Here is a 15,015-nt window from a genome sequence, read left to right as displayed (position 1 = left end):
GCCACAGGGAAGAGGGCAAAGCTTGCTAGGGTGCCTGGCCCTGGTGGGGGGGGGTGGATGGGGTGCTGGCTGAGCCTGGGCAGCCCCCCAGGCCTCAGACCCCCCTAACACACAGCCAGGGGCGTGGCCGGGCTTCTTCACACGGGCTCTGAGCGACCCCACGGCCCTGTGCAGGGCCTCACCAGCCACCGAGAGAACGGTCTCCCACCTCCCCCTGGGGCTGAGCCCCCAGGAGGCAGCACTCAGGACCCATGGCCCGTCTGAGGGGTGGTGAGATGCCTCAAAGGCACACAGCCACCTGGGAGCCAGCCACAGAAGGCTCTGAGCCCCCAGGACTCTGAGGCCGAGGGAGGTGAGCAGGGTGGGGGATGTCTGTGGCTGCCTCATCCACTCGCTCCGTCTCTAGCTGGACAGTCCCGAAATGCAGATGTTCAGGCCATCGTGACCGAGTGCCCCAGCCACGTGCTTCAGAATCTGGGGGTGGGGCGGGCTTTCCAGAAGTGGGAGATGCTTCTCATGGACATCTGGGCTGAGCCCACCCCTCTAATCCAACACCTGAGGCCCTGTTGTCCATCCTACGGAAGGACAAACTGAGGCCCAGAAACACGGGGACTTGTGTGAGGTCGGCTTATCGGCTTCCTGCTGCTGTTCTAACCAATTACCCTAAACTCGGAAGCTTAAAACACCGGAAACTTGTTCTCTCCCAGTTCTGGAGGCCAAAAGTCTGAGATGGAAGTGTCGGCAGGGCCGTGCTCTCTCGCAGGCTGGAGGAGAGGACGCTTCTTGGTCCCTTCTGCTTCTGGTGTCCCCAGGTGCTCCTAGGCTGCTGTCTCAGCACTCCAGTCTCTGCCCGTGTCTTCACACGGCCTCTCCTCTTCTGTCTCTTACTGGGAAACGTGTCAGTGGACTCAGGGCCCACCGGGTAATCAGGATGATCTCATCCCAAGATTCGTAACTTGAATACATCTGCAAAGATCCTTTTTCCACACAAGGGCATGTTCCCAGGTTCTGGGTGGCTGTATCTTTTGGGGGCCACCGTTGAGCCCTCTGCGGTCAGGCAGCAAGTTCAGCGTCTCCAACAAAAGCTGTCTCCAACAAAAGCTCTGTCTCGGGATGCTGGGAGCAGTGTGCCTCGGGCTTCTCGGGCTTGGGTCCCTACGGGGCACCCCAACGCTGGAGCCCTACCTCCCGGCCTCCATGAGGGCCGGCAGACCTCTAACCCAGCCTTCTCAGCAAGGCCTTGGGGACTCGGCCCCACCAGGAGCTCGGGGTCGGAGCGGGGGTCGGAGGGCCCTGGGACCACCCTGGCGGCCCCCACCCCCGCGGCGGCTGTGCAGCTTTGGTGAGCCGCACCGCCTCTCACACTGGCCCTGGGTCCCCGAGTGCTACCTCCCGTGGGCTCACCCCAGGGGCTGGTGTCCAGTGGGTTGAAGGCTGGGAACCACCTCGTGGTCATGGTTAGTGGGGTTCCGGCTGGAGTGTGCCATCGATCCAGGTCCTGTTCTGGAGGCTCCTGGGCCAAGCCTGCCTTTTGGGGGATTGGGGCGGAGGTGGATGGGCCTGGGCTGGGTGCGGGTGGGGGTGGGGTGCGGTGGGAGCCCTGGGAGAAGTGAATCGAGGGGGTACGGGGGAAGAGCGAAGCCAGGAGGAGTCCCCCCAGCCGGCGGCCCTGACACCTGTCCTCCACCTGGCCCTCCCCTGTGACCCCTGCGCCCCACCCCCTCCCTGGCCCTCCCGCCGCAGCCTCGGGGCTCCCTTCCTTCCGCGCCCACGCCTCTCCTCACATTAATCTGCTGCGCTCACTGCTGACCCAAGCGAAAGGGAGTTTGCCTTTTCCCCTCGCGGCAGTTTTCTGTTGGCAAAGCAAAACGATCACAGCGTGCACTCAGCCCAACCTCCCCGCGCAGCGCGAGACCGCTCTGGAAAATGAGACGTCCCTGCGTGGGGCGGGGGCGGCGGCCGGGGCGGCCCGGGCGCGTGCCGGGGAGCTCCGCGTGCACGCTGCTCAGCGCACGCCCTCAGCCCCACGCTCTCCCAAGTCCTCCCGGGCCCTCCCCGCGCTGGGCACGGGGACAAGGACAGTGTCCCGCTGCCGCCTCGGAAGCTCCCGGCCCTCACCCTCCCTCCCCGGGTGGCACATGCACGGGACACTCGCACCAGGCGGCTGCACCTTCCCAGGTATTTGTGGAGCTTGTGGATGAGCCGGCGCCGTCCCTGTCTGTGGCCCACGGCCCATCCGGGGCATCGCGACAACGGGATGTGGCTGGACGGGAAAGTGGGGGGTTTAGAGCCGTGACCGACCTGAGACGTGGCCACATCTGAGGAAGGCTGAGCACATCCTAGCTTGGAACTGAGGGGGCAGAGAGCACAGGGCAGAATGGGGCTGGGGCGCTGTTACGGGGCAGGCATCTGGGAAGGGCCGGAGCCCCTAGACACATCAGGGCAGAGCGGGTGGGCCGGGCAGGCGCGCGCCTTCTCACCCCCAGCCCCACTGTGTGCGGATCCCCACGCGCCAGCCCGTCAGGGCAGCCCGCTGCCACTGGGGAGAGGACTCAGCCCAGGTGGGCCCTCAGGGCATAGCCCCTCTCCCAGCCTGGACAGTCCCCTGGCACACACGGAGAAGCCCCTCAGCCGCCTGCTTCACTCCTGGGCTGGGCCAGGCGCTCACACAACCCCAGGCTGATGTGTGTAGCGGGACTCACCCTCAGGTGCCAGACAGGCCACTGCCAGCTTGTTCTGAGTCCTGCCCCCACGGGGGTGCAGTATTGCCCTCATGGTGGGGGTCAGGCCACGACTGACCGCCGGGGGTCCTGCCAGGCCCAGAGTCGTGTCCATGACCTCATCCCCAAGGCCTCCTGGAGCCAGCCCAGGACTCCGCCTTTGGCCAACTCAGCCGTCCAGGGACACTAGGGAGATGCCAGGGAGACTGGGTGGGCCGTGTGCTGTATGCTGTGTGCTGAGGTGTGCTGGACACAGGGTGGCAGTACTCTCGGCGTCCAGGAACAGCTGAAACGTGTGGGCAGAGCCTCCGCTGGCCCTGTGGGACGCCGGTTGGTCTGTGCCCCACGCTCAGCACCTACTTTCCCATCTGGAAAGTGGGTTCACTGCTTCCTGGAGAGCTGGAGTTCCCCTCGATGCCCAGCCCCACCTGGCCTAGGGGAGCAAAGGCCCTGGCTTGCCTGAGGGCCGGGAGGCAGGCCACTTGTGCAGGGCAAGGGAGGGGCTGGGAAGGCCCTGGTGGGGCGTGCACCACCGGCTGTCCGCATGGGGAGGGTCTGGTCCTTGGCAAGGGGCCCTCCCCACCTGCCTGGGGCGAGAAGCAGGTAGCAGCTCCGTGCCCAGTCCCAGCCCCTCTTGGGTCCAGATCGGCTGCTGGAAGCAGGCAAGTTGCTGAGTCCTGGACAGGACCTGCCAGCCCTGTCGTCCCCGATTAGCGGGTAATGCTTCCTTGATGCACAGTTTTATTAATCAAATTAGTAAGTGCGGAGGTGACCTTGGCCGGTTCTGCTGAGAGGGGCATTCTCCCAGGAGGGGCAGGTGGGTCGGGGAGGGACGCACCTGGATGCCCTGTCCCTAGGCTCCGGCAGGTGGCGCAGCCCTGCCATCCCACTCCGAAAGCTGCATGCCCTCATCACACCCACTTACCCATTCCCTCACACTCTCACCGCCCCCCCCCCCCCCCCGCCCACTCACTCCCCTGCCCCAGGAATGCTAAAGAAGGTGGTGGATGGCAGGGGCCAGGGCTGCCTGGCCCCCCCCACAGGGTTGCTCCTGCCTGGGGACCTCACAGAGGGGACAGGGATGATGCCCGGAGATGGGGGTGGCTGGGCCTTGGTCTGCAGGGGGGCTTCCTTGCTCTCCTGGGTCTGCTGCTCGCCCTTCCCCAAACCTGCACTGCACTTAAGCGGGCAGCGGCTGCCCCCTGGTGGCCACGGGGACCCCTGCCCCCCCCCAACCCTGCCTAGGGCTGCAGGCGGCACCCCGTCCCACCTCTCACTCCTCTTTTTGGGGCCAGATCCTGAGCCACACCACCGCGGGACCCAGGAGAGTGTGGCCGCCGTGGTCTCTGGGGGCCGTCCACCAGTACGCATGGCTGGGGGGGGAACACTGAAGGCTCACGGTCTGAGGAGCCCAGTTCAGTGCCAAAGGGGCTGGGGAGGAGTCCAAGGGGGCTAGAGTGGGCTGGGGGCACCCCTCAGTGCTGGGCTCAGGTGCAGGAGGATGAAACGGCCCCGCAGACACCTGCCCGAGGCTGGAGCAGGGGCCTCGGATGCCCAGGCTCGACTGCAGGGCGAGGACAGGTGGGGCAGAGCCTGGCAGGATGGGGTGGGGCCTGGCGGGGTGAGGGCGGGTGGAGCTTGGCCAGATGGGAAGTGAGGGCGGGAGATGGGCCTGGCTGGCAGCTTGGTAAAGGATTGGACTGCAGGTGCAGGGCTGGGATCAGATCTAGGCCCTCGACGCAGAAGGGGTCAGGATGAGGGAACAGGAGGGACGGAAGCAGGGATGGGTCCCCGTTCTGTCCACGGAGGGACAGTAAAAGGTGTTGCAGTAGTTGGCCTTGGCTGGGACCCCGATCAGATGGGAGGCAGTGCTGTGGGCACTCCAGGCTGCTGTGTGGAGGGAGGGGCAGGGCGGGAAGGTAGCTGAGCCTTCTCCAGCCTGTTGGGCGCCAGGTGGGCCACCGGGAGGGGTGCCCAGAAGGAATCACTGGGGGCCAAACAGAAGCTTGGCTTGGGGCGCAGCCAGTCCTGAGGGAGGGTGTGGACAAGATATGGCATGCTGGGGGGGCGGGGGGATGGGGAGAGCTCAGCTGAGGGGCCTCGGGAGCCCAGCACAGGGGGCAGGGGGCATCTGGGCTGCAGGGACCCGCTGGCAACACGTCACCCCAGCCTGCCTGGCTCTCTGGGGACGGCTCCTTCAGGATCCAAGAAGGGCAGCCGGACACCCCCACCCGGGAAGCTGCCCTCAAGTGGGCACCCGGGGCGCAGGAGGACAGGGCAGCCCAGGGGCAGCCTCCTGGCACTTGGGAGTCGGGGTCCAGAGGCGACTGTGACACTTCCCGTATGGGGGGGGCAGCACCTGGCCCACATCACTGGGCTCGGACACACCTCATCTCACAATGTCTTTAATGGGCAGCTCTGGGCACTGGGTGGGGCAGCAAACTGGCCCGAAGGTGCTCTGGGGTCAGGAAGGCGTGCATGGGGTCCTCACTCCCAGTCAGCTGGAGCCTGTGCTGGGGCTGGGGTGTGGGGAGAGCTGGCCCCTCACTGCCGGCCTGGGCAGCCCGGCTCAGGGGTGTGGGGCTGGGGACAGCCTCCTTCCAGCCTTGCCCCTCTTGGCCTTGCGGTTCCAGCCAAGGAGGGGCCTGGGGCTGGCTTGTGCGGGCCCTGGTGTCTCCCAGCCACACTCCTTCTGGCTCCTCAGAAGCGCCCCCAGGGCTGGCCGGCGGTCCCCCTGTGTTCGGGATGGAAATGGGTATCGGTCGGCACCCTGGCCTGGCCTGCTTGTGGCCAGCCTGGTGAGTGCGACAGGGACGAGCTGGGTGGTATTCAGGGGGCACATGGCGGGGTCCCTGGGAGGGCGGCCATGCAGCAGGGCACCCCGGGGCCTCCAGGAGGGTGGAGGCCAGCTGAGGGGTGGGCTGGGGCCTTGTCAAGGGCAGGAGCTGCTACCAGGTGGAGGCCGCAGCATAGGCGGCTGCTGCCTGGAAGGTCACCCGAGTGCCCTCCTGGCATCTGCGGATGTTGGGGGCTTGGCGGAAGGCCCAGGGCCGGGGCGGGACAAGGAGTTAGGGACCACCCCCCCAGGGCCCCGGGGCTCACCGAGCCAGGCGGCTCGGCACCGGGCAGCAGCGTCAGCACCTGCAGGCTCACGCCCTCGTCGCCCACGCCCTTCAGCTGGGCTACCACAGCTGCATGCTTCCACCACCTGCACGGCTGCCCGTTCACTGACACGATGTAGTCACCCTCCTTCAGGCCGGCCGCCTGCAGGGAGGCGGGGAGAGTCCCGCGGGCACCCCTCCACCTCTGGCCAGTCCCATCTTCCCCCTTCCCGCAGTCAGCCCCGGGGTGGGGCCCCTTACCGCGGCCCGGCCCCCCGGAACGACAGCCGCGATGAGAACGGGCGCGTCGCCCCGCAGCGTGAAGCCGAAGCCGCCCTCTCCTCGGGCCACGTGGATGGGCCCTGCCAGCCGCCAGCGGTTCCTGGCTGAGAACACGGACAGGGGCCCCTGGGGGCGGCCAGAGGTCAGAGGCCTGGCTGGGCTGCCGCCCTTGGGGGAGCCCCGGCCTGGAGCGCCCTTGCCCCGATCTCCACATTTGGGGACAGAAACCAGCAGGGTCTGCAAGGGGGCCGGGCAGGGTTGGGCCACCATCGAGGGCCTGCCTGAGAACGCAGGGCAGAGCCGAGGTGGGGGTGGCCTGGGAGGCGTGCTCACCAGCCGATGGAAGATGTCAGCCACCTTCACCCGGGAGAAGCTGGGCGCCCTGCCCTCCGGCCTCCGCTGCGTCTTAGCTGAAAGGGAGAAGGGGAGGGAGGGCGTGGCTGAGCCCCAGGCTCACGGCCCCAGAGCCCTGGGAAGCAGCCGGGTGCGGCTCGGCCAGAGCAGAGTGGGTGACCCGAATGCAGCCCGTGCACACCGGCCCCTCTGTGGGCCACCAGCAGGAGGAGCCCCGGGGGTGGTTCTTGGGGGTCCCAGGTGCAGGGAGAGGGGGGCGGGGAGCTGCCGTCACGGCTCCCCCGCCAAGTGCCCCGCTGCTCCTTCCAGGGCCCATAGCTCTGTGGCAAATGGCTGTTGCTCGCCAGGAGGCCTCCACCCCCCGCTCCCCTGGGGCCAGGACACACCCACCCAAGGGGCCTGGCTGCTCACGCCGAATGTCAGGGGCCTCGGCGGCCTCACAGAAGTCGTCCTCGAGGTCGAGTTCCGAGTACTTGGCCAGAGAGCGCCGCAGCGCCTGGGCCAGCACGACCTGCAGCAGGTCCACCCTGCGCAGGGCCCGGCACACGGCATGCAGCCGCAGGGCCTCCTCCTGACCCAGGATGGCCCGCTTCAGGTGGGCCTTGCCTGCACGGGACAGAGCTGTCACACGCTGCCTGCCTGGCCCTTCCAGGCTGGGCCCCAGCTCCCCCACCACCAGGTGCTGCGAGAGGAGGGCAAGCGAGGGCTTCTGGGCTCATCCTGAGGGCCCGACGGCAGGTCTGAGCCGCGAAAGAACTGCCGCCGTGTGTGGCTCGCCCCCCCTGCCCCCGCCCCCTCCCGACGCCGCCCGCACTGCTGGGGCCCCTGCTCCGGGCGAGCTGGGGACCCCACCCGCCAGCGCCGGGGCATCAGGGCTGGGGATGACAGGGTGGAGTGGGGCATTCACGCCCGCGGAGGCCCCAGCGCCCCGCCCCTCCCTCAGCCGCCTCACCGAGCTTCCGGCGGTCCTCCTGCTCCTGGGGCAGGGCGGGGCCCCGGGGCTCAGACGAGGCCGGGGGCCCGAGGAAGATCTGCTCGAGGGCTGGAAGCTCCGCCTCCGCCACCGCTGTGGGTCAGAGAGGGCGGTGAGGCGCCGGCGGGGCCCTGCCGGCACACGGGCATGCGGGGCGGGGCACTCACGGGCGCCGTCACACAGGGCCAGGGCCGCGTGGTAGTGGGCCAGGGCGCGGAAGTACTCGGCCTTCACGTGCACCAGGGTGGTCCAGGGGAAGGGCACGTAGTCCTGGACGGGCGGCTGGGCCATGGTCTGATGCACCAGCCGGTACTCGGCCGCCACCTGCTGGCGCACACGGCAGGATGGTGGGGCCTCCCGCGAGCCCAGCGGCCTGGGCCCCCACCTCTCCCCACCCTGGGGCTTGGCTTCGACCAAAGTCCCAGCGGCCCTGCCCCATGCCAGGCTGAGCTCAGGGGCAGGGCCCCGGTTCCTGCCCTGATTGGTGTTGCCCCAGAGGCGGGGACTCAGGACCTCGGGGTTGACAGCCGGCTCTGGGGCCCTACAGGAGGCCCTGTACCCGCCCCCCGCCCAGATCCTGGCTCTGCTCCTAAGCTCCAGCCGGCACCCTCGACCCAGGCCCTGCTGCTCACTGAGACACCGCAGCTTGGCCGGGCTCCCCGCCCTCACCTGGGCGGCCTCCTGAGCCAGGTGGAGCTGGGCCAGGCAGTCACGGGGAGCCACGGGGGCCTGCAGCAAGAGGCCCTCGAAGACGCACTCCTGGGCCTGGGCGGTCATGAGCTGCTCCAGCATGGAGAGTGAGGCGGGGCTCATGTCGGGGCTGGGTGCGTGGGAGAAGTTCTCCCTCAGGAGGCTGAAGGCCCCTGCGGAGGGGAGGGGGCTCAGGGTGGCACGGCGGGGCCACCCCACCCCCACCCCGTGTGCTCGGCCCTGGTTGGGGAACATCCTCTGCGCCCCACAGAGGGCCTGTGCGTGTGACCCCTCGGGCTAGGGGGCCATCGTACTGGGCCCCTAGCTCTGGCCACAGAGAAGGCTCTGCCCCTCACGCCTGGAAGCGAGGACCACGCAGGCACAGCTGGGGGGGCCAGCCCTGGGCGGCTCTCACCCGCAGCCCTCTGAAAGGCCTCCACAGCACAGCTGGTGCCCTCGGGGCAGGAGCGGTCCTGGCGAGCCCCGATCTGGGTGTGGAGGGCGCCGATGTTGAAGAGCACGCTGCCCTTCTCGAAGGCCAGGGCCCGCTGCTGGGCCGGAACCCCCGTCAGCGAGTCATACCTGCAGGGTCGGGTCAGGCTGGGCAGAGCCCTCACGAGAAGCCAGGGTCTCAGAAGCGCCGCCGCCCCCCGCCCCGCCCCGCCCCGCCCCGCCCCTACCAGTGGAACAGCAGCCCCAGGCTCCTGGCAGGGGTGACAAAGCGCGCCTCCTGGAAACACAGCTGATTGTAGTAGGCCGTGAGCAGCTCCAGGCCCGCCTCGCTCCGGCTAGGGGTCCGCGCGGCCTGCCGGGTGGAAGTCAGCAGGGTCCCACGGCCCCAGCCCACCTCATGGCATGCACACCGCCCTGGGAATCCCCTTGAATGCCACAGCCCCAGGAGAGCACCCCAGGGTCTAGGGGTAGACACAGTCACACCTGCCCTCCCGGGGGCTACTGTGGACCACGTGTGCCACTCCAGGAGACTGTGCAGGGCATTGGGGCGAGAGACCCAGGCAGGGTCCCTGCGGTGGGGACAGGCACAGAGTAGCCATTCCCAAAGGGCCAGCAGGACCGAGCCTCTGTCTTCTCACCTATGGACTGGGAGGCACCCACCCACCTGCCGCAGGTCCTCCAGCTCCCGGATTTCAGCCTCGTAGGAAGCACTGTCCTCTCCAAAGTGCCCCGAGATCAGCTCCTGATTCGAAGGGACAGGCGCTGGGCTTCCCTGAAGTCTCCCAGCCCGACGTGGGTGAAGACCCAAAGCGAGGGGAGGCCCTGGTCTACACACTGACATGGGTGCCCCCCACCACAGATATGGGGCCTGGAGACTTGGTGATGTTTCTACTTGAATTCCTTTATTAACCCCACGAGGCAAGTGACCTGCCACTTGACAGGCAAGGATACTGAGGCCGAGAGGCGAGGCACCTTTCTGCCGGCCTGGCCGGAGTGGCGAGCTAGCCAGGGCAGCCGGGCTCACGAGCCCCAACAAGGCCCCAGGAACCAGCGGGTTTTCTCAGCACAGGCTCTGACTGGAAGAGGTGGCCCCCGCCAGAGGGACCCTCAGAGTGAGAGTCAGGACCCTGCAGCCGTCTTGGGGCCTCCAGTTCTGCTGACACCCATCCCAGGGTGCGTGCCTTTCTGCAAAGCCCACCCAATCCAAATCCCCCATAGCCTGGGGAGGCCAAGTGGCTCCAGGGCAGACCCCCTCCTCTCTGGGCCTCAGAGTCTTCACCTCCGTGAGACGGCTGGACCAGGAAGCCCCAAAGACCCCCCCGAGCCCAGGGCGCACAGGCCAGCACTCACCTTCAGGGGCGTGGCCCAGTCTAGCTGCTTGGTCTCCTTCAGCCCCAGGGGGATCATGGGGACAGTGATACCTTCGCTAGAACCAGAAGCATCGAGTCTGGGCTCTAAGGCTGGACTCTGCTGTCCCCCGTGGCCACGCAGTCCACCCGCTACCACTCCCGCCCCACGCGACACACCTCTCCTCTGATTATGGTACATGTCCTTGCACACCACACACGTCCCACCACGCCCTGTCTTGGATCACATCCTCCCACACACACACGTGGTGGGTGCTGTTCTGCGCACGCATGCACACGCACCTCTGGGGCCGCTCCGCATCCTTGCACACATGCATCTCTGGGGCCAGGCTGCGTCCTTGCACACATGCACACACGCACATCTGGGCCAGTCCGTGTCCTTGCACACGCGTGCACACACCTCTGGGGCTGGTCGGCATCCACGTTGCCATCGAGCCCCTCCAACTCCTCCTTCAGCAGCTGCAGGCTGGAGTTGACGTAGCTCAGCTCCAGGGCCACAGTCTCCCTCACCCGGGCATTGCTGGTCGCTCTAGGGGAGGCCAGGCTGAGGTGAAGCCCTAGCCCTGCAGGCGGGCCCACGCCCCTGGGCTTCGCTGCAGCCCCTGCCCTAGCCTGAGCTCTGGAGCCCGCTCCCAGAGTGATGTGCTGACGGGCCCAGCCCCCTTGGGGGGCAGCAGTGGGGTCCAGGGCCCGCCAGATGACCTCCCCCTTCTCTGCAAGCCCCCGTGGTTCATGCAGACTCCTGTGCACGCGGGTATGTCGTGACTCCGGCCCAAGCACGTCTCCTTGGTCCCTGAGCTTCCAGGGCGTAAGTGTCCTCCACCACCTCTCGCGCCCCCAGGACACAGCTCAGCCTGCCCTCCACAGCGAATGGAAGCCAACTTCCCTGGAGGGGCGGGGATCAGACCCTCTCTGTGCCTGCCAGTGGGGCCACAGGTCTAGGAAGGCAGGGCTGGCCCTACAGATGGGAGGGACAGGGGGCCAGGGCTGCTAAGGAAAAGGAGTGGCCCAGGCCCAGCCGAGCCCCGCCCTGGGGCTGGTTCTGCACTCACTGGCAGTCTGCACTCAAGCAGGCCAGGCCTCCTCCCTGGGCCTCGGGCCATCACCAGTAGAACTGGCGTGTGTGAAGGTCAGCACACAGCTGCTGGTCACCATGTGCATCTCAAAGGCTCCCACACTGCACAGCGGTGGGGACATCCCCTCAAGCCCTGCTCCAGCCCCGCACAGAACAGAACTCGGCTGGCCCTGAGCCTACCCCTGCCAGTTTGGGCCACCAAGGTGGGGGCCGGAGTCACCTGTGAGGGTCTCAGCTGAGCGGCATGACTGCCCCAGACCCCAGTGGGAGGCCCAGCCCTGCCTCTCAGGAGCCTGAATGGGAGGCCACGGTCACGGAATCACATGTGGACCACAAGACCAGGCACCCACCTGGGTCACTGCCCTGCCCCGGGATGCACCTGCCTCGCAGGGGCCTCGGGGAACACAGCACTGTTTTCCCAAGGGTCGGCCGGTGGCAGGTGTCCCAGGCAGCCAGCACGCACCTGTACAGGTTCTCGGCGCCCGTCCGCATCCTCAGCTCCCTGTTGATCTGCTGGTGGATCTGGGCCCTGCGGCTCTGCAGGCAGCCGTGCTGCGAATTTGCCAGGAGGTCACAGCCCTGCCGAGAGGCCACAGGTTACGGGGGCCGGGCCAGCAAGGACATGGCAGGGGGGATGTGGCTGGGACTGGGGCCCCAGGAAGAATCTGGGCCTGTCCGGTGTGGCTCTGGGTCTCAGCAGCCCAGCCTGGAGCTCCCACCAGGAGATGGCCAATTACTCACCACACATCCTCCTGCACTTTTGAATTCCTTCTGTAACCCCCACGACCCATCCCGCCCACACAATTATGCCAGGCCACACACGTTTAATTGGAGGGGATGCTCAGCCGGCTCCCGCTGGGGCCCTAACAGAGAGGAGGCTCCCCTGGGCCACGCTGAACATTGCCGGGCTGCGTCCCAAACCACAGGCCCAGGGTCCCTCTGCTCACAGGCAGCAGGCCAGGCCTCCCAACGGCCACCATCCGAAGTGCCTCTGCGCGGGTTCTGTACTGCATATGGGCCACCTGCCAGCCTGCCCACGTCCCAGGCCCCAAGCAGGGAGCCCTGCGGCAGGTTCCGAGGGTGAGAGCCTTCCTCTGGTGAGGGGAGGGGCTTCAGGGCCCCAGTGGGACTTGTGCAGCCGCAGCTGCCACACCTCCTCCTGGCCATTTAAGGACCTCCTGTCTGGGTCAGTCACCAGCCCAAGAGTTGGGAAGGATTTCTCAGAACGTACCTCCTTGGGCAACGTTCTCTCCGGCTCAGGTGATCACCTGGCCCGCGAATGGAGCAGGGACGAGAACACAGTGCCTCCCAGGACCCTGCCCTGATGGCACAGACAGGGGAAGTTTTACTCATGCGGGGCTGACGCTGGCCTCCCTACAATGGCCACTGTCTTCCGCAAATCTGAGGAAGCATGCCCCCACTGTCACACACAGGGCAGTTTCCCACCTTCTGGGGGCTCTAGTTTGTCCCAGCCCTGTGCAGGGGGCACCCTAAAGAAGGTCTCATGCCCTTGCACAGACAAGGCTCCTGGTGCATAGCCACCTTGGATTATGGCCCAACATCTCCTCCACACTCCAGTATTCTCAGGAGAGATCAATCAGGGAAGACTTCCTGCAGGAGGAGGCATTCTTCTGGGACTTGATAGAAGGCTTCAAGGTAACTGGGGAGAGGGGACTTGTCCACATTGAACAATGGGAGAAGAGCAATCAACTTGGAGGACTCCCTGCTGTGGGACCCTGGGCAGGCCCTCATCTGTAGATGGGAAGGGGGCTGGTGTCAGGGTGGCACCAGGATGGAACAAGACAAAACACGGCTCTCCTCTCTCCGCTCTGCTTGTTGAGTGTCTGTCTTCCCACTGGCCTGCGCCTCTTCTCCGTGGTGCCTCCCATACCCACTTGGTGCAAAAGGGAATGAGGAGAGGATGTGAGCAGTCTTCCCTCCAGGAGGCCTGAGAATTTGGGGACAGAGGGGCAGGCCACAGCCGAAGCTACATCCCTATCCCTCTGAAGGTCCAACTGCAAAGCTCCAGCAGGTTCTAAGGGTTCTGGGTGAGCAGCACAGCTGTCTGCCTGGGGAGGGGTGGTCCACGTGCCGGGCAGAGACCTCCAGCCCCGCAGGGCTGTCCCCATCAACACAGTTCGTTTGTCTCCAATGTCAAGTGCTCCCGGAGAGATGTGTTGGAGGCAGGAGACCACGGCCTCTGAGCCAGGGTCCCCTCTGAGCTCCGCAGCCAGCACCCCCATGGCCTTGTGACCCTAACGCTCCCTCCAGAAGGCAGGTTGGCTGTGTGACCTGGATGGGAGGTGTGCCTACGGCCCAGTCCGCAGTGCTGGGCGGGCTGAGAGCCACACTCACCCCCATTTCCGCACCAGGTGGTAAAGGGATGTGCCAGCTCGCCCAACTGTGGAAGAACCTCCACTCCGACGGAGAAGAGGGGCAACCCCCCACACCCTCCCTGCAATGGCCCTGATGGCATGGGTCTAGCGGATCCCCCAGAAGCCCAGGAGGAAATGGCATGGGCAGTGTTCAGAACTGGCTACGTGTGGGGGCAACTATGCCAGCACAGGCCTGGGAACAATCAGCAAGATGGTCAGCAGGGCCAGGCCTCACACCCTTGTGGGTGCAGGTGCCACCTATGCTTGGTGGCACCTGACTGAAAACCCTTGGGGACATGGATGCCCAAGGCCTGGCATAAACACTGGGGCAGCCTCTTGCTGACCATCTGGGGACAACTGGGCTCCCGGGCTGCAGAGGGAGGCAGCCAGAGCACCCTCTCCTTCCCAGGCACAGACTCGAATGTCTCCACACCCCCTCCCTTCCAGAGCTTCCCCAGTCGTCCTGGAAATGGTCCACAGTCCACAGCGCGTGGGGTCAGGGATTTCAGGAGGGGGCAGAGGTGCGGGTAGGTGAGGAGGGACAAACCACCTAGCTGGGCAATCCTCCAGCCATTTCCCGTACCCACGAGGCTTCAGCCACCTGTTGCTAAAAGTTTCATTAAACACAGAGCTGGGTGCCCAGGGCAAGCTGAACAGCCCTAGGAGAGAGAGGGCAAAGCTAGAAAAGGAGGAATGATGGGCACCAGGAACAAACACTAGGGCCACGGGCTGTCACTGACCAGAGCCCAACACCTGTCACAGAAGGGGGTCCTGAAGTGTTGGAGAAAACAAAGAGGTGGACTTGCGCTCCCACCTTTTCCTGGTCGACACAGGAGGGGTCCCCAAACGGGCTAGAGAGGAGCCCAGCGAAGGCAGACAGCTGGGCTCTGGCTCCGCACCGGGCCCCAGTTTCCCCAGCGATAAGCCCACCTTGCCTCTAGGGGCGAGCGAGATGCGGGGTTCGCCCCGGAGTCTAGCGGCGCGCTCGGACGGGAGAAGCCAGCGCCGACCCGGCAGTCCCGCGCCCGCCGGAGTCAGATGGCGACAGGAGCACGTCGGGTCTGGCACCCCACCTCCCGGCGCCCCCCGCCCTGGGGCACTCCCACCTTGCGGACGCTGCCCGCCGCCTGCAGCCGGGCGCTCTCCTCGCCGGCGCCCGCACCGTCCGGCCTCCCCTCAGGGACCATTGCCGCCCGCCGTTCGGGCCGCGCCCGCCTGGAAGCCAACGCTGGCGCAGGAACCCCGGGCGCACGGGATCCCGCACTGCCCTCTCCCGGAGCGGGTGGGAGGGGTGGCCCAGTCGGCTGGAGGGGCGGGGCGCTGGGCGCCGAGCGTGCGAAACTTTCCGCTGCCCAATCGGCGGCAGCGGAGACTCCGACGGACAGCAGCCTTGGCCAACCAGGGTGCGAGGGAGGTGGGTCCGCGGCCAAGCCCTGCCCTCCCGCTCCCCCGGAGCCCCGGGGGAATGCGGTCGCCCCTGGCAACCGCCGGCCGGCGGATAAGGGAAAAACACTGCGCCGCGCAGGGCCCCGGGCTGCGCGAGTTTCACCCGCACCGGCTGGGGGCCTCCGCGGGGCTAGTCCGAAAACATCCGCAATGGGGTTAACGGTTTTGCTGGCGCGAGC

General features: G+C 66.7%; 1 protein-coding gene across 2 annotated transcripts; it reads right to left on the bottom strand.

Moving 5' to 3' along the window:
- Nucleotides 1–5,112: 5,112 nt before the first annotated feature.
- Nucleotides 5,113–14,674, bottom strand: RHPN1 (rhophilin Rho GTPase binding protein 1). 2 transcript variants are annotated; one of them, XM_049700700.1, is made up of 15 exons: nucleotides 14,497–14,674; nucleotides 11,479–11,594; nucleotides 10,341–10,469; nucleotides 9,924–9,999; nucleotides 9,238–9,315; nucleotides 8,801–8,925; nucleotides 8,536–8,702; nucleotides 8,100–8,293; nucleotides 7,598–7,754; nucleotides 7,410–7,523; nucleotides 6,848–7,063; nucleotides 6,437–6,513; nucleotides 6,083–6,229; nucleotides 5,823–5,984; nucleotides 5,113–5,454 (listed from the first exon to the last, which is right to left on the bottom strand). In XM_049700700.1, exons 1-15 carry the CDS (start codon nucleotides 14,575–14,577, stop codon nucleotides 5,290–5,292), a joined length of 2,004 nt encoding a protein of 667 aa, XP_049556657.1. In that variant the 5' UTR covers nucleotides 14,578–14,674; the 3' UTR covers nucleotides 5,113–5,289. The 2 variants fall into 2 exon arrangements, with proteins under 2 accessions (XP_049556657.1, XP_033276064.1); XM_033420173.2 differs by having other exon boundaries at nucleotides 6,869–7,063.
- Nucleotides 14,675–15,015: the final 341 nt, after the last annotated feature.

Source organism: Orcinus orca, chromosome 17 (genome assembly GCF_937001465.1).
Source record: "Orcinus orca chromosome 17, mOrcOrc1.1, whole genome shotgun sequence".
Taxonomy (NCBI): domain Eukaryota; kingdom Metazoa; phylum Chordata; class Mammalia; order Artiodactyla; family Delphinidae; genus Orcinus; species Orcinus orca.
This window is presented reverse-complemented; position numbering and strand designations above follow the sequence as displayed.

What these genes read in the sequence shown, in the direction of transcription:
- RHPN1 (XM_049700700.1), bottom strand. Translation starts at nt 14,577, where the DNA reads ATGGTCCCTGAGGGGAGGCCGGACGGTGCGGGCGCCGGCGAGGAGAGC. An exon ending in CTGGGGCTGCTGTTCCACTG is followed by an intron (nt 8,703 to 8,800) that starts GTAGGGGCGGGG and finishes CCGACCCTGCAG; the next exon opens with GTATGACTCGCTGACGGGGG. An exon ending in GGCCCTGTGTGACGGCGCCC is followed by an intron (nt 7,524 to 7,597) that starts GTGAGTGCCCCG and finishes TCTGACCCACAG; the next exon opens with CGGTGGCGGAGGCGGAGCTT.